The 18,755-nt window shown below is 43.4% G+C and overlaps 1 protein-coding gene across 1 annotated transcript; it reads right to left on the bottom strand.

Annotated features, from left to right (window-relative positions):
- Positions 1–5,260: 5,260 nt before the first annotated feature.
- LOC308313418 (extracellular calcium-sensing receptor-like) lies at positions 5,261–12,263 on the bottom strand (the record flags this gene model as incomplete). Its single annotated transcript, XM_080760516.1, has 9 exons — positions 5,261–6,174; positions 6,263–6,386; positions 6,476–6,703; positions 7,194–7,469; positions 8,339–8,545; positions 9,733–10,002; positions 11,359–11,445; positions 11,633–11,927; positions 12,034–12,263. The coding sequence occupies 9 exons, from the start codon at positions 12,261–12,263 to the stop codon at positions 5,261–5,263; spliced, it is 2,631 nt and encodes an 876-aa protein (XP_080616642.1).
- Between the last annotated feature and the right edge of the window lie 6,492 nt (positions 12,264–18,755).

The raw sequence follows: 18,755 nt of genomic DNA on the forward strand, positions 1-18,755 counted from the left end.
CTTCAGTATGACTCGGTCATCCAGCACTCTAACCACAAGGCCACTGAGCTGTGTATGGCAAGGTGCTGTAATATTGTTGCATTTTCATATGGGCATGGGTGGTGAATTACGCACAGCCCATTTGGGGGTTTCACATGGGAGCATTGGGGAGAATTGGGGACACGAGGGGAAGCCATATGGTCGTCCGTTTGTGTTTCAAGTGTGTTTTTCTAGTTACAAGTTAGTTATTTAGTTAGGCCTATCCGTTAAATAAACCCGGCTTTTGTTAACACTGTCACTCTGCATAAAAAGTAATTAAACGCACGCAAGAGGAGACCTCACATAGCCTATACTGTCAACAAGCATTGGAAATGCTTCACACCAAATTGCCTCAATGGCAGATTATGGTTGTTTGGTTGCCATAACACATATGTTGTGTGCCTTTGCAGCCTTTATGACTAGCACATGTTGAGATGATGGGTACTTAGATTTTACTACCCGCTATATATGAACACAAGCCTTCTTGTTAGAATGGATGGAAATGGAATGCAGATATAATTATGCTTGGGAGAAATTAAATGTATTTTTTCTTTGTGTAAGAAATGTTTGTCCGGGACCGCTGGCCTAGCGGTCCGGGCACCTATAGTCTATACAAAGTCACAGGTTTGAATCCCGATCAACTGCCTTTGCTGCGTGTCACTGCTCATCTCTCTCCCCATTTCCTGTCTACCGACTGTACTGTCAATAAAGACGTAAAAAAGCGGAAAGAATTTTGTTTATGTAAGTACAGTGTAGGAGTACGTACAGGAGTACGTCTACAGTGACAAATATAAATTTGGTGCATTTATATAGCGTCTTTATCCAAGGCGCTTTACAGAGATTGTGCATTACATTCACCCATTCACACACACATTCATACACCGATGGCAGCAGAGACCTGCACGCAAGGCACCAACCAGCACATCGGGAGCAATTAGGCGTTCAGTGTCTTGCTCAAGGACACTTCGACGGTGACTCTGGGGGAGCCCGCGGGTTCGAACTGGCAACCTCACGGTTACCATCCAGCCACTCTACCCCTGAGCCACCCTCCCCGCCCGGCTTCCCAAAACATATAGGCCAACGCTGGCTAATAGTGTTTGTATAGACGGTAAGACAAGCCGGATGCACTGCAGTGGATTCAAACCCCTGCAGAGTTGAACCCCTCTGCAGTGGTGGGCAGGTACTTTACCACTCTGCCACCCAAGAGCCCACTACGAAGGACTCTTGACTCCTATAGCCAATTATTTACCAGAGCGCAACGCCTGGTGAAAAAGTACAAAGTACAAGACAAAACCAATACAAGACAAGTGGCCTAATGGCCTATATTAGTACTATAGAGACCAAACAATTACAGTAATGAGAAATGACACCAGTGACAAATGGAGCTGATAAATACCCGTGATGAAATTCGGAATAAGGTTGGGGTTGAATTTGAAGGTGAAACAGTTGGTGGTCTCTCTTATACTTCCAGTGATGGGAGAGGCTCTAACTGTTTCACCAAACGTCTGAATGACGGATGCGGTTAGATGATTTTACAGGCTCCATTCCAATTGACCATGACTTTCTTTCTTTCTTTCCATCCTTCCTTCCTTCCTTCCTCTCATTATGTTTTTATAGTAGCGGCCTAGCGGGAGTCAGGAGTGGGAGAATCTTGGACGTGAAGCAGCAGACTATATAAGAACATTCATCTGCATTGCAGAGAGAGGAGAAAGCCATGGAGACGAACACAGTGGTGAGAGAAAACAAAGTAGCTGAGGCTCCACTGGACAGGGTGGAGGAGGTGGCGAAGGTGGGTACAGCGAAGACGCTGGATGCTATCATGGCCGACCCACTCACACCCCTCCACGTGGAGATTGTGGGGCTGCTGCAATTGAGGGGTATGAAGATAGTTTAGATAGATTTGTTCCCATGCACTTTGTGGGTCACATGCAGTCACAGACACATTTATTATGGGTCCCTTTATTTAAGGTTTCCAAAAAAAGTTTTTTTTGTTTTGTTTCATGAATTCAATGATTTTTCAGTAATTTCATGAAGAAATACAATCTAAGAAATTCCATATATTAGAAAACAAATAGCCGATCTACAAGCTCACAACGCGGTTTGAAGCAACGTGTTCAGAGCTTTGAAGATCTGCTATTTTCACTAGTTTAAGTTTTGGGCAAATGTCTCTTTTGGGTCTCGAGCTAAAAGGTTTGGGAACCACCGGTCTATACCACAAGAGGAAGTTAAATAGACAGACTTTGTCTATCCTTTGTGAATCCTCGACCCCAAAGGATAATTTCATGTTTGTTCCGAGTTTCAATTGCGTTAAGCGGTGTTCACAAGAACGGGACACGCATAATGTGAGCTTTTACGTCTCTCTTCCTCCCTCCCGCAACAGGAACGGATGCTCGTGTCGTTTCAAGAGGTCCTGAGTGAAACGCTGAAAGCCAAGGAGGAGGAGAGGAGGAAGATACTATGGGAGAAGGAGGCCTTGCTATCAGAGAAGGAGGGCCTGAGTGACCAGCTGAGAGCAGAGGAGGAGGAGAAGAGGAGGATACTGTCCGAGAAGGAGGCCTTGCTTGAACTGCTGGAGGCAGAAGAGGAGGGGCTGAGGAAGAGAATAGACGATGACAAGAGCCTGGTAAATAAAGACACGACGCGTTTCTAATGGTGTTGTTGTCGTCTGTTAAAACACATTTTTGGGTCGGGAACCCCTTTTGGTGTTTTGACTTATGTTATGCTATTGAAAAATAGCAGCTCATAGCGCGCCACCGAGTGGCTATTGTAGGTCTGCTATTTTTGAAAAATCGTTATAATGTGGCGCAAATCATTGAATATATATTTCAGAGCGAACATTTTTAAGTATTTGCTTCTGGGGCGTCCCTGGAACTACATATTTTGAGATGGGGTGTCCGTGGCCCAATAGAGATAATTCTGGGGGTCCTTGACATGAAAAAGGTTGAGCACCACTGACATTTTCAGGATTTAGATGATTTTATCGACCTCAGTCCAAAATGGGTTAAGATAGATGATATGTTAATATGTGTCGTCTGTCACTAGAGAGATTTAGTCTTTTTCTGTAATGATTGTCTCTTATTACCTTTCTTTCTTTCTTCTCATAATGGTGTAGCTGGAGCAAGAGTTGGACAGTATAAAGGAGGAGCTGGAAACTAAGAAGGAGGAGCTGGACATAAAGAACACCCAGTTGCAAGAGTTTGAGAAGAAAGTCAAGGACCTGGTGAGAGAAAAATACGCACTCTTGCACACACGTGCGCACGTAGTCTACGTGCGCACAGGCGTGCAAGCACGCGCATTTCTCTCTACAGCTACTGTATATGCCAACTCATTTGCGGAACTGTGGTTCCCCTAGATTGCTGCTGTTTGTAGACATGCATGCATACATTGTATTAAAACATTTTATTACACGGCTTGGTTGAAATTATTTGGTTTGGTTATGGGTGGAATGGATCTGCTTTTACAGTATAGCTATAGAGGGTATGCGCATGCTTAAAAGTGAATGGCACATTGAGTGGCAAATCGAGTGGCAAAGCAACATGCAAAGTGCAGTTTAACATTGTTTAATGTCGTTTAATGCAATCAGATAGGACTTATCTGTTTGGATGTATGGTCTGTCGAGGCCAGAAAGTCGTTTTTTAGCCACTCAGTATAGGCGTTCCTGCATAACTTTTTTTTGATGATGATGTCACGCGCATATACGCTCTGTTCTGCACTACATTGTCTCGCGCCTTATGAATCACCCCATAGTGAATAGAATTAGATTAAAAACAACTGGTGGTAGCTGGGGTGGTGGAGGGTGCAGCAGCAATCCTAAGACGGCAGCAGCAAGATGACACAACCCCGTCCGGGACTGGCTTCAGACACGACTCCTCGGGAGACTTATGGCTCAGATCCGAAGGCATTTGCTTCGGTGTTTAGGCTATACCGTTGCGACCGCATGCATTTGCTGACGTCGAACATCCATGCAGGGTTCAAACCCACAACCATCCGCACGAAAGGCAATGAGCTCTAACCGCTACACTAGGACAGCTGTGGGGGATGTGATTCAGGTCAGCCGCCAACTGCAAAGAGTTTCCTGACTGAACTTAATTGCTCTGCACATTTCACGCATGATTGCTCATTCACACAACCATGCATGAGAACACATCGACATGAACATACTGTACAGAAGCTGTAGACAAGCTATAGAGACATCAGAGATCCTGCTCATGATTATAATGTGTATGGAAATGCTTTCATGTGTATGTAATTAACTGATGCATGTCTTCTCTCTCCATCTTACTGTGTGTGCTTGTGTGTGTGTGTGTGTGTGTGTGTGTGTGTGTGTGTGTGTGTGTGTGTGTGTGTGTGTGTGTGCGTGCGTGCGTGCGTGCGTGTGTGTGTGTGTGTGTGTGTGTGTGTGTGTGCGTGTGAGTGTTTGCACTGTGACTGCACACCAGGAGTCAAAGTGTGTGCTACAGTAGAAGTAGGACAAGGAAGTGAACAGGTATTGCCGCAGAAGGTATCTGAACAAGCATCTCTTCATGGAGAACGCCATGCAAGCTCCTGTACAAGCCGCACCACCGGATCTGTGACATCATCTGTCTTTGCTTTATTTTATTTTCAAATAGATATATTTAAGTGTGTGGAGTTACTTTATTTGCAAAGAAGAAAAATAAGATGGTTTACTGGCTGTGTATACTGTATGTAGTATGATGATGCTGTGAATGAGAGTTGACTTAACTACATAATTGAGTAAAAGTATAAAATAATATGTTATGTCTCTGATCTGCTATTTTTCCACTTTCACTTAATTCACTTTGGTGTTTCTGGCACAAAACGTTTGAAATTGAAAACCATGATCGTGTATGCTCAAAGCACCGCAACGGAAGTATAAGCTATCAAGCTTTTTTTATGTTCATGAACTTGACAGATAATGTATATGTCCATTGATACATTTTGTCAATAAAAATAGTACATGTTTACCACAAATGTTACAAATACCATTCTCTTAAGCAGGTGGAATGAGAACAAAATGTTTTCTCTGTGGGGTGCAGCAGAACTGATGCAGTGAAAATCAGGTAAATGGAATAATAATAATAAAAATAATAAGATGAACAATCTCTGACTGCATTTCTGCTTTTAGTTAAATCTGGTATAAAACTGAATCTACTATTAGCAAGGCTATCCGCAATAAAAACATATCTTTACACACTAATTGTTATAAATACACAAATGGTTTTGTGACTGCATTTCTATACTTCTATGTCTTGGTGACACCACGACCCATGATGGACTTCTTAGTGTTTCTCTCAGGTTTCAAAATGATTATATAACACTTTGGTCCAAACAGCGCCACCAAAATGCCAAAACTAGATGCTAAAATAGCAAACACCTCCACTACATCTGCATATTTTCCTGGAGAGCTGACATATGCTGGGATGAAGGCTATCCACACGGCACAGAAGATCAACATGCTGAAAGTGATTAGCTTGGCTTCATTGAAGGTGCCTGGAAGATTCCTAGCCATGAATGCTAGGATGAAGCTGAGGAGTGCCAACAAACCAATATAACCTAGTAACACCGCAAAACCAATGGTTGATCCAACATCACACTCATAGACTATCTTATCACTGTGGTACTGTGTGTTTTTATGAGGAGTTGGTGAGGCAGACACGAGCCAGGCTGTGCAGATCATTGCCTGGATGAAAGTAAGAGCCAGAACTGTTCCTCTCTGCTGCATAGCACCAAACCACCTCATAATGTCTGCACCCCCAGGTTTGGAGGCCTTGAACACAGCCAACACCACCATAGTCTTTACCAGGATGCAGGAGACACACAGCACGAAGCTGATCCCAAATGCTGCATGCCTCAGCTGACAAGTCCAAAGCCTGGGACGGCCAATGAACAGAAGTGGACACAAAAAACATAGTTTGAGTGACAGCAAAAGTTGGAAGCTGAGTTCTGAGTTGTTGGCGCGTACCATGGGTGTGTCTCGATGATAGATGAAGATTCCTAGGACAATGGCACACATAAGTGTGCCTAGCAATGAGATGGCCGTCAAGGAGATTCCCAGGGCCTCGTGGTAAGACAGGAATTCCAGGTTCTTAGGGACACAGCGGTCACGCTGGGGACTGGACCAGAAGTCCTCTGGACAACTGGTGCACTCTGTAGAGTCTGACAAAGAGGGCAAGGATAAGGACAGACAAGTACAGCATCATTCTTAAGATAGCCTACTGCACATTGCTACTTAATGCAAACCTACCAGTCTTGTTGCTGATCTCTCCCTCAGAACAAGCGATGCAGTCAAAGCAGCAGACCGGTTCTCCTTTCCTTCTGGCCACACGGGTTCCAGGGGAACAGCTCTCACTGCACACTGACCGAGGAGGCTATACAGAAGAAAGTAACAATAACGATCAATTTCTAAACTAAGCTATACACGTCACGCCAATAGTTTATTTTGAAACGCCAAAGTCACCTTTGTAGATTCCAAGTTCCAGAAGATTCCGTCTTCATCAAGGATGAGTTGTACACCCGCGGAGGCATCTTTCTTGACCACACCTAAGTTCTGAACCTTTGCGCTTCCATCAGGGATCCATGCCCAGTTGATGATATCAGAGATTTGGTAGGAATCACCATTCTCATCAAAATATACACGATCACCAGATGAGGTGGTGAAGTTAATCTTTTCCAGGTAGTATAAAAGCTAGAAATTGTGATGAGCAAAATTCTGAGGAGAAAAAAGCCTACCTGACAGGGACTGTTTGACTACACCCTTGCTGTAACTCCAACACAATATAACTTTGCCCTAGCCTTCTACCTCTACTCAGGTTGTTGTTCCAAGTGGCTCAGACACTCTCCTATTGTACCACTCATATATCTTGGCCATTTACTGGGCATTAACAGGGGAGCATCGAAACATCTCGCCAAGAGAGAAAATAAGTTTTGTTTTTGAAAATCAAAACCACATGGGTACCAGGCCAGCATGCAAATATCTCTACACCGATTCTTATGTCTTTTGTATTCATAATAATTGTAAATCACAGAGGTTGTGTGTTAGAATCCACCGTGGTGCATCATGGCTTTGCTGAGTGTCTACAAGAACACAATTGGCCCTGCATGTTCAGGGTTAAAAAGTACAAAAAACAAAGAAAATACTAAATCTGAAACATTTAAATTGTGAATCAATAGTATACCTGCCACGGCTCTATTGTCTGCAAACGGGCACAGCTGTGTCCAGTGAAAGGCCCTCTTCCTGGCACACACTGCAGCATGTCATGGAGGGCGTGGGCCAGAGCATACACGGCCTTGTACACGTTATGTTCTACTCTGAGCTCAGACACATCCAACAGTGCACTCTCTGCTGTCCCCAGGTCCTCTCGTCCAGTACACACCCCTCCACCGGCATCCGCCCACTCTGACGGAAGGCGTGCAAATTTACACTGAAACGTGTGCTCCCAAAACTGCCTCACCTGAAGAAACACAACAAAGACTTGAGCATAAATAAAATAGATAGGTTATATAAAGATGGGGCGGTATACCGTACCCCCCCCCCCCCCCCCCCCCCCCCCCCCAATAGATAGACAATCAGTTATTCCCTCATCGTCTTGCATACAAATACAAATGCTCACACGGCTGTTGGTTGTCTTTCCCCTGGAGAAGGTTGTGTTAATGTCCATGAGCGAACACAAATTGAGGCAGTAGTGATGGGAATAATGTACATTATCATTCCACACAAAGACGTCTTGGCATCTCCATAGTCCAACCAACATCTGACGTAACATGGTGTGTATACTGTATAGTGTACTTGGTCCGACGCTTTACACATGCTTCGATGCGATGTGATGTTGTTTTCATTCCCGCAATCTGTCAGTAATGTACCGTTTTGAAGGAATGTCCGTGAAATAGGCTACTATCATCTTGCTATAGTGTCATTATTATTACAGACATTAAATATATTAAGCTACAACAAACATACAACCAGATGTTAATGATGAGATAATTATGAGAGAGAGATAAAGCACACACTTTGTCCACTGTCAGGGGGTTACATATAGTTGGCGGATACTTTTTGACAACACAAGGGTTAACCCATTTTGGGCGGAAACCCATTTTGGTGTTAGCATTACGTTATGCTTTAGGTATTTAAAAATAGCAGATCTACAAGCTCATGAGTGGCGCGCTACGAGCTTGTAGGTCTGCTATTTTTGTATTTTTATCGAAGAGCGACTGACACTTTTAAGACACTTTTGATCTCAGGTCAGAATGAAAACTGTCAGGATGCAGAAGACATTTCTAGAATCTGATCTCAGGGTCAGAATGGGTTCAATACAATACTCACTAGGGTATCGCCATGGGTGTTGTCGGGATCATTGTCGGGATGTATTTTTAACAAGAAGTCCTTCAAACCCGATATCTCCCCACGACGGATGGCAAAACCAAGGGTGCCTCTCAGGTACGGCATGAAGTGAGGAGACTGGAGTATAGTATCTGTTATCCAGTCTGCACTGGCAATCCATTGCACACCTGTGACATTCTGCTTTACCACCTGTTGATTGTGTTTGTGTTGGACAAAACATAGTACTGCAGTACTATTATACTATTGTATAGTATATACAGTAGTATATACAACATGACCCATGTTCCAATCGATGCAGTGTGGTTTTAGTCATAAGGTCTTGTTAATACTTGTCATTGGTTCAAATAATTATAAAGCCCACACAGACACACTTAACCATTTTCACTTCAACCATTTTTCAAAAATATTACAAATAGTATTTGTATTTATATTAGATTGGCTACTAGATTGCTATACTTTTGCATGACATTCTTGTACGACGAAGAAGGGTATTCATGTATGTCTCGGTCGGGGGGTGGAAACCTCAACCTCATGTGTCCAAAACTGTTACTTTCCAGGATTCAAATCAAAAAATAGGAAAAGCAGCAAGATCCACAAGTTCAAAGCACATCACTCCGTGCTGCGTTTCGAACTTGTAGATCTGCTACTTTTGATGCTTTTGTGTGATGCTGTAGTACAGGGGTATTCAACTAGATTAGGTCGGGGGCCACATCTGTAGAATGATTGTGTGTGGAGGGCCGCATAGCGTGCGCGCGAAGCGCGGATTATTTTGGATTCTATACAAATGCATTTTGTGTTCAAACACAAAGATGTATGTAGGCCAGGGGTCCTCAACTAAAAATGCTGAAGGTCCACAAATAATAAGTAATAATAAATATGTTTTGAATAAGACCATGGTCCAGTCTCATGCGTGCGCAAATAAAATTGCGGGTCGCATGCCACGTGGGCCCCATGGGGTGGGGCTGCCCCCCTCGCCCCCCACCCCTAGAAACAACTATGCCTGATTACTGTCATTATGATAATCTAGCACTTTATATGTCGCGCACATCATACCTGTAACTTTCTCTCTTAAAAAAAAAAAAAGAAAAAAAAACTTTTTTTTCTTCTTTTTTTTCCCAATTATTATTCCAAGGGCCACTAGGGGGCGCTCCGCGGGCCGCATTTGGCCCGCGGGCCGCCAGTTGAATAGCCCTGCTGTAGTATGATCAAGTGTAGGACTGTCAATTGTTAAAAAAACCAGACGGAGATAAGAGGTTTCTGCCAGACAGCAATGATATACACTACAGTATGAATGGGTGTCATCATTTTGATATAACTCAAGTCAGTCAATTGGGCCTTATGAATATGAACTGTACGTGACATAACATGACGCCGACCTCCTCCATCAGCTTAACTGCACGAATCCCATACACAAATGCGATAACCACGCGAGCTGTGGATGTCTTCATCAGGGTGACGATCCTCTGGAGCTCAGCTGGGTCATTGTCCCAGGGCAGGACCTCCACGTAGGCCAGACAAACCGACTGGGACTGGTCCAGCTCAGACTGGAAGATTCGAGCAGCATCGTGACCGTAGGCGTCGTCGTCTATCAGCAGCCCTGCCCAGGTCCACTCGAACCGCCTCATCAGCTGGAGCATAGCTCGCACCTGATTGCATATATATAGAATGGATGGATAAGTGCTCGACATAGTGGTAAATCACTGTGAATCTACACAGAACACCTACGTAGACAACGAGAGGCGTCATAGTCTTTGCAGCAGGGTGGAAACGTTATACGTTCAAAACAGTGATTCAGAAAAGATTACGTTTGAATTGAGAGGGAGTGAAGATATAGATTCTACCGGACATGGCAACCCTTTGTTGAATATTTCAATAGGTGCACGCTAACCCCTCCTACACAATAGATAGCACAATAGAAAATTGGAAAGAAAAGAAGGAGGAGAAAAAAAAGGAACTGAGTGTTTTTTCTTTATTTTATTTTCTCATTTAAAGAAGAATAATAATGTTGGAAAAGTTTGAGAGCAAGAGTGTCTGTCCTGTTGTCTGTTTGTCTGTTTGTCTGTTCACACTTGTTTTTAGTTTTTTCATGTTTATCACATTTATATGTCTTTTTTATTATGTATTGTATGTGGAACATTTACATTGCCTGTCATATTTTTTTTCATTTTATATAACTGATTATCATTGTCAATAATATTCTGATGTTGTCATACAAGAAATGCCTAATAAAAACAGTAAAAAAAAAACACAGTGATTCAGGATTCAAATTCACAAAATAACCCATTCTGACCGGGCACCCATTTTGGTGTTAGCATCATGTTATGCTTTACCTATTGAAAAATAGCAGATCTACAAGCTCATAGCGCGCCACCGAGTGGCGCGCTACGAGCTTGTAGGTCTGCTATTTTTGAAAAATTCGAAGAACGACTGACATTTTTAGAATCTGATCTCAGGTCAGAATGGGTTAATCAGACCAGTGTGTGTCCAGTGGAAACCTCGTATGAATCTGATCTCAGGTCAGAATGGGATAACAAAAGTAGCTGATCGACCATTATGATCGACAAGCTCTGCTACTTTTGATGTTTTTTTGTGATGCTGTACTAAGATCAAGTAGGACATTCATTTAACCCATTCTGACCTGAGATCAGATTCATACGAGGTTTCCACGGGACACACACTGGTCTGATTAACCCATTCTGACCTGAGATCAGATTCTAAAAATGTCCGTCGTTCTTCGAATTTTTCAAAAATAGCAGACCTACAAGCTCGTATCGCGCCACTCGGTGGCGCGATACGAGCTTGAAGATCTGCTATTTTTCAATAGCTAAAGCATAACATAGTGCTAACACCAAAATGGGTGCCCGGTCAGAATGGGTTAACAAGATTAACAAAATGAGATGTGATGCAGTATCAATTACAACAATCATATGTTTTTGGTATACGCTTGTGCTTGTGGTACTTCATACTCTACCAACAGATCTATTCTTTCTGTAGAAACTTACCTGAAAGGTATTACTTGGGATTGTTCTAAAGAAGGCTGGGAACTGACTCCGGTCACTCAGACAAGAGCAAACAGCATAGTAACTTATCTGAAAAGGGCACAAAACTACTCAAATACTTTAGTTTTCTATTATTTTCTCTCTTTTATACAGCCTAACAATAGACGGTCATTTCACTTTGCACATACAGAACTCTCACCTCAACTCCTTCATCAGACTAAATTAAACATGTATAAAATGTGTGATGGCAAAAAAGGGGTCCATGTAAAGAACTTACCAGGGGCACTCTGTACAAACCTAATATTCTAGAGATGGCAATAGAATGCCTTGAGGAAGAATCGCCCACAATTCCCAGCGCTGGAGGAGAGCCAACACAGCTCTCATCCAATTGAAACTTCGGCTCTCTCCCACTGACCAATGACAAAGCTGCACGGTATCCAACTCCAAGTGAGTAACAGGTGTCATAGAGGCTGTATCCCAGTGTCACATTGGGTAGCAGGCTTGGGTTTCTGTTGATCTCAGCAATGGCAAAAGCCATGGTCTGGGCCCATCTGAACGCTGCAATGTTAAAACTAAAACAGAAATATACAACATCAACTAATCATATGATATATAGGCTATATAGGATATATAGGATATCAAAATAAGTTCTCTGTTCTCTGTAGTGATGATGCTCACCGATAGCAAGTGAGCTCCAGCCGCTTGGAGGTGAAAGACAGCTCAGGGAAGACAGAGGAGAGGTGAATCTCAAACACACCACCAAGCACAAAGTCCCCAGCCTTGTGCATTCTGTTGAGATTAAACTGTGCCTGCAATTCACAAGGTAAGGAAGGCGAGGAAGGCAAAGCAGAGAATGAAGAGAACAGCAGCGAGGTCAAGTGCAGGTATGGAAGCAGAGAAGCCCCCATGACTGCAGTCCACTGTCTAAACACCCTCCCCCCTCACCTTTCCCAAATCCTTTGTCCACATTTTATACACAGTGCTATGACATCCCCCGTGCCACCTTATGCCACTACGTAATCTTTCACAACACCTATCTGGGCAGAGACGATATAGACACACACACACACACACACACACACACACACAACCTCCCACTATACATGCACATGAAAGGGGTAGAGTGACTGGAAGAGCGTCCGGATGCAGTTCGATCCCGGAATCCCCCAGAATAGAGGGTATATTATGCGCATGCACATCGAGTGGCAAAGCAACATGCAAAGTGAGTTTAACATTGTTTAACGTTGTTTAATGCACTCAGATAGGACTTTTCTGTTTGGATATGTATGGGCTGTCGAGGCCAGAAGGTATAGTTTTTTGCCACTCAGTATAGGCGTTCCTGCATAACTTCCTGGTTTGATGATGATGTCACTCGCATACCCTCTATTAGTGTCGAAGTGTCCTTGAGCAAGACCTTGAATTGCTCCCGTCCCGATGTGCAGGTTGGTGCCTTGCGTGATTTCCATGTGTGTGAATGGGTGAATGTAATGCATAATCTATACAAAGCCCTTTGGATAAAAAGCGCTTACATCTTACATACATCATGGACACCTAAAATGCATTATTGTGGATGGACAGTGTAGCAACGCGCTCCTAAGTGGTTGATTGTGACTTATATTTGTTAGGTTAGATTACAGTTTCTGACGAATAATAAAGGTTGATTGATTGAGAGACAGGGCTTGACATAATAGTACATTAGCAATCAACATAGTGTGTGTTTCCTGCAATGTGTCAACGGTATCTATAACCTGGCAACTATTGACCCACGGTATCATGAAATATACATTATCTTACAATAAATGCACAATATCTCTGTATACAGTACGTATCATGTCTTAAGTGTTATGCCCTGCGTCAGGTCGGTCAGATAGGCGCTGTGTAGAACCACCGGTCTGACCGATGGAAATGATGGAGATCCGGTTGTCCAGAGCCACAAATCCAACCGATATGCCATTATGGTCATATATGCACATAGGACCGGGCGACTTCAAACTCGGTGTCCTCCACACGATATATGGGCATATACTGACAACATCAAGGATCTCCATATGGGCATAAAAGGGACACAGGTAGACAGACAGATACAGAGATCTCCATATATGGAGGGACAGAGACAGATGTGTACAATGGATACAGTCGCATAGTGTCAGTCGACCACTGGCACTATGAGTCAGACATAGCGGTTGGATCGGCACCGTGGATGAAAATATACATGCATAATAATATGCAGGTATAGAATAGTAGTAGTAGGGCAGGCCTATACAGAAGAATATGCAATTAATCAATGTGGATGGCCAAATAGTTAACATGTGCAAAGCGCTATTTATTCCTGAAATAGTGAATGAAGACGCCAGGATGCGCACACTTTGACCTCCGGAAGAAGCAAGACACGAGTGTCAGCTCACCATGACCAACCGAGTATAGTTTGTTGATTACTTTTCACAAAGGTATTATAACGGTCTTAAATCATTAAACTGTCACAAATGTGCCTCTATATATTAGCCTACTGTATGTTTAGCTGGTTTCTTTAACGTTGAGTGAGAAAACAATGTTGCACCCGGATAAGGGTTGCACCCTAACCCGACAACCAATGTGGTGGTTCTATCTCAACTCAAAACTCAGTTCTCAAACCCAGTTTGAAAACCACTACCCTATAGACAAATTCACAGAGGCTTGCCTGGGTGCGGCCATTACTGAGGTGTACCATTAAGCGCAGCAACACTGATTAGCCTATACGGAGCACCTGCTCCATGGATTACTCCTCAGTAATGGCCGTGCCCAGGGCACCCCTCTGTGAATTTGTGGGAACAGGGGGACAGGTTGTTTAAACCACTCCCCTGGAGGAACTGGTTGTTTGTGAGTTTGCCTACACCTGGGAAATTCGTCTCTAGAAACACTTTGCTCAACTAGAGAATGATGCAATGATGCTGTCGTTGCTTAAAGGTAGAGTAAGTGATTTCACTCAAAAAACCTTAGGTTTCGTTTTTGGCTGTGGGACCTAAGCCTTCGTCCAATCAGGATAGAGAGTCAAAAATGAAACCTAAGGTTTTTTGACCCCCAGGGGTTAACTGGGGACAGGGAGGAACTCCTTATATGATCAGCACACTCTATAGTAGAGAGGATTATCACAACAAAACAAAAAAATAAGTGATATTTGAATTAAGTGAAATCACTTACTCTACCTTTAAACTGGGGTGGAACCAATATTTGAAGAAAAAGAAGAAGAAGAAAAAGACAACTGCATTGCAGAGGTTTTATGGAGGTCCTTCACACTGGGCTGGTGATGAGATTGGCTTGTAAAGCAGTGGGCGTAGCTTTGTGTTCTTGACGCAAGTGTCAAGATAGTTGCGCGATTAATTTAGAGCCAAAAAAAAAGCAGTTGAGTTGCTTATAAGTTGTAAAAATAAGTGCAGACAAATCGATTTTTATTTAATTGATGGCTCTATAGTTAACGTGATTCAGACAGAAAGACGTCGAGTCATTGGCGTTCTAATTTAACACCATTAACAACAGTTGTACAATAAGCCAAATAAAAAGCTCTGTAGAAGTTAGGAGTTTTTATTTTCTAACGTTATTCGTGTAGGCGTATTGTTTTTGAGATGTTTCCTCAATGTGGAGTCGTGGACGTGCAACTGGTGCAAGTTGCAACGACCTTTGCAGGAAACTATGGCATCGCATTTATTGCACTTTGCGTGCTCGGCCTCAGTCATTTCCCTCAATGTTAACCACACTCGCTCCGCGGCGGTGACCGCTCGCTGAATGCACAGAACAGTGGTATCCGCCCCACTCACTCACTCATCGCGAAGTGCAATAAATGCGATGCCATAGTTTCCTGCAAAGGTTGTTGCAACTCACTGGATTCCTCCCTGGGGACAGAAGAGCAAAGTTAAGAAGACCCTCATGCAGGTCTTCTCCTCTCTGTATGTCCGAGGTGGCTCATACATGTCCCATTAAAGCTATGGGGCACTTGAGAGCCCAGGACGAGTGCTCATTAGGCAGTTAAAGAGATTGGTGCTTGTCTGTCCCTGTGGTGGTAGTTCTAGACCTCCATGTTGTGCATTGCAATAGCCACATTCCAAGTATAAATTGTTAATGTCCTCCACTCCCGCCTTAGCTCTGGCGTCGAGCGAGGAGGGGGGAATAGACCTGCATAATTTTGAAGTGACGGCAATTATGACGTGTCACACAGTTGGATTGTTGGACCATTCCGGAGCTCCGAGGATTGTCATGTAGAGGAGGAGAAATGATACGCCACACATTTCAACAAAGACAGTTAGACAAACGATACATGAAAGATCTTTGCCCAGATCTCACTCCAAGTGGCTTAGGGAGCCTGCACTCTCCTCGTTCTCAACTCCTCAAATGCAAACAATGTCTATAGTCACGGCATGCTGGAGAAGTTGGAGAACGGAGTGTGGAGGAAGGAGGTAGAAACTAAGGAATTGGGGTTTAGCTTAGGCTGGGAGGAGTGTTCCTATATGTCGCCTGCAATGGCTCACTAGTCCCACTGGTCCCATGTGGACCATGCCGGCTCTTACTCCCGAGATAGGACCTCTTGAGTTAGCATATAGGTAGTGAGGACATAGTCTCCACTGATGGTGGTTATAAGACCTCCACATGTTGCAAGACTGTCAGGCAGTCGTGCTCCTAAATGTATGTATGCTTGTCCTAAATGGACCTCCTGCTGGCTCCTAGGCCTGAGCTATATAGGCGCTTAGAGGGGGCATAGGTATACAGGAGGGTCAGACCCACATAGTGGTGGTTATAAGACCTCCACGTGGTGCATGATTGTTTGTCAGGCAGACAGGGGTGTCCCTATGTCGGACTGGCTCACAGGAGAGTCGGTGTCTGGTTGGTGGCTGACCATTAATATTACTGGGGCCCCCAGTGACTGATCATTATGGTGCAGAATATCCTCTCCCCTCTCTAGAACAGCTACTGTAGTACAAAAAATGAAAAAAGTGCAACAATCAAGAAATGAGGGGCGCCCACTCTATTTATATCGGCCACATGGCATCCTACGTTGTCATTTAGTGTGCCCTAAACAAACATTAAAGTCCATAGTCTTGGCTGCCACATGACTTAAAAAGCCATGCATTGGAGGGCCTAGCACCCCTCAAAAATGTATTCTGACCATTAGGTCTACTAGAATTTCGGCCCCCTTCGGGGGCCTCATCCCAGTGTCGTTGCAGCGCAATATGGGAAGAAAGAAATTGCGGACTCCACCTCATGTTTCAGCTGTGTTTTTAAACTCAGTAGTGTGCCCTGCAGTCACACAGCGCACACTCGCAATTGCAGCTGGAGGGCGACGCGACACACACACACACGCCAACACACACACACAGGCCCAATCCCAAATGCCTCCCTCAAGCCCTGAGCCCTGGACCCTCATTGACTTTAGTGACGTCAGCTGTAAGGGCTTGAGGGTGAGAGGCTGCAAGGGCTCCACATTGTTGTGAAAGAAATGGGACAGCACTTTGAAGATGAGTCCGCCATTCATGAGTCCATGACACTTTATAAAAACTCTCCATATTCACAGCCAGTGCCTACCTACATGCTTGGCCTATTTATACATGTCTATCATGTCTATTTTAGTATTTAAGCTGATCGTTTTATTATTATTAGTTTCATAAATACACTTTCCTGTGTGATATGGGTTGTAATATTCATATATAATAATATTCATTATACATTTCATTTCCATATTCTTTTACTTTGCTCATTAGTCATTTCTCATCATGTTTCCCTTATTATTATTATTGTTATTAAATATATAGCCTATATCCTTCCATTCCGTCTCCTTTTAAGAACAGTGAGAAAGCACTATTGTGTTTGTTGACATTCTAATCGCGATACATAACTAATTTGCATATTTAAATGATTGACGTTTGGAGGATCCCCCTCATTCCCCTGGTAACGCTATGAACTGTGGGTAATTTCTTTGCTAAAGTCAGCCCAAAGTCAGCATCGATGCTGACTTTGGCAAAGGGCACATAAAGGGGCGGGGCTGAGCCCTCACTGATTTACCGATTTCAAATGGGACATCCCTCAAGCCCTCGCAGACTTCACATGAACGCGCAGCTAAGGCCCAATCCCAAATGCCCCCCTCAAGCCCTGAGCCCTGGACCCTCATTGACTTTAGTGACGTCGGCTGTAAGGGCTTGAGGGTGAGAGGCTGCAAGGGCTCCACATTGTTGTGAAAGAAATGGGACAGCACTTTGAAGATGAGTCCGCCATTCATGAGTCCATGACACTTTATAAAAACTCTCCATATTCACAGCCAGTGCCTACCTACATGCTTGGCCTATTTATACATGTCTATCATGTCTATTTTAGTATTTAAGCTGATCGTTTTATTATTATTAGTTTCATAAATACACTTTCCTGTGTGATATGGGTTGTAATATTCATATATAATAATATTCATTATACATTTCATTTCCATATTCTTTTACTTTGCTCATTAGTCATTTCTCATCTTGTTTCCCTTATTATTATTATTGTTATTAAATATATAGCCTATATCCTTCCATTCCGTCTCCTTTTAAGAACAGTGAGAAAGCACTATTGTGTTTGTTGACATTCTAATCGCGATACATAACTAATTTGCATATTTAAATGATTGACGTTTGGAGGATCCCCCTCATTCCCCTGGTAACGCTATGAACTGTGGGTAATTTCTTTGCTAAAGTCAGCCCAAAGTCAGCATCGATGCTGACTTTGGCAAAGGGCACATAAAGGGGCGGGGCTGAGCCCTCACTGACTTACCGATTTCAAATGGGACATCCCTCAAGCCCTCGCAGACTTCACATGAACGCGCAGCTAAGTCAGTGAGGGCTCATTGAGTCAGCAAGGGAGTGGATTGGGATTGGGCCACAGAGCGATGTGTGGATAAATCACTGAGATTTGGGAAATGTGTTCTGAATGGGCCTGAATATATGTGTGTAGGCTGCAACAATGATTTCATAAAGTGTAGTTTAGTTTGAACAGGCAACTAATGTAGTGATAGATTAATTGAATGGGCCTGAATAGATAGATAGATAGATTTCTTTATTTTTGTGTCATGCACCAAAGGCGCCCAGCCCACATGGGCTTACAGGACACACCATATCATTGCATTCAATATTGCATTGTGTACAATAAACAGATATGTTTTGTTGATATTCCCTTTTCTTTTTTACACAAACAAAAGATTCCACTTCATGTTTCAGCTGTGTTTTTAAACTCAGTAGTGTGCCCTGCACACAGCGCACACACACACACACACACACACACACACAGAGCGATGTGTGGATAAATCACTGAGATTTGGGAAATGCGCACGCAAGCACAGAATGCACGGCGTTACAGGATTGTATAGGTCAGCAGTTTTGGTGTGACACACACGGCTTCCACATTTA

The sequence above is a fragment of the Protomyctophum bolini genome (assembly GCF_963924005.1).
Source record: "Protomyctophum bolini genome assembly, chromosome: 3".
Classification (NCBI taxonomy): Eukaryota; Metazoa; Chordata; class Actinopteri; order Myctophiformes; family Myctophidae; genus Protomyctophum; species Protomyctophum bolini.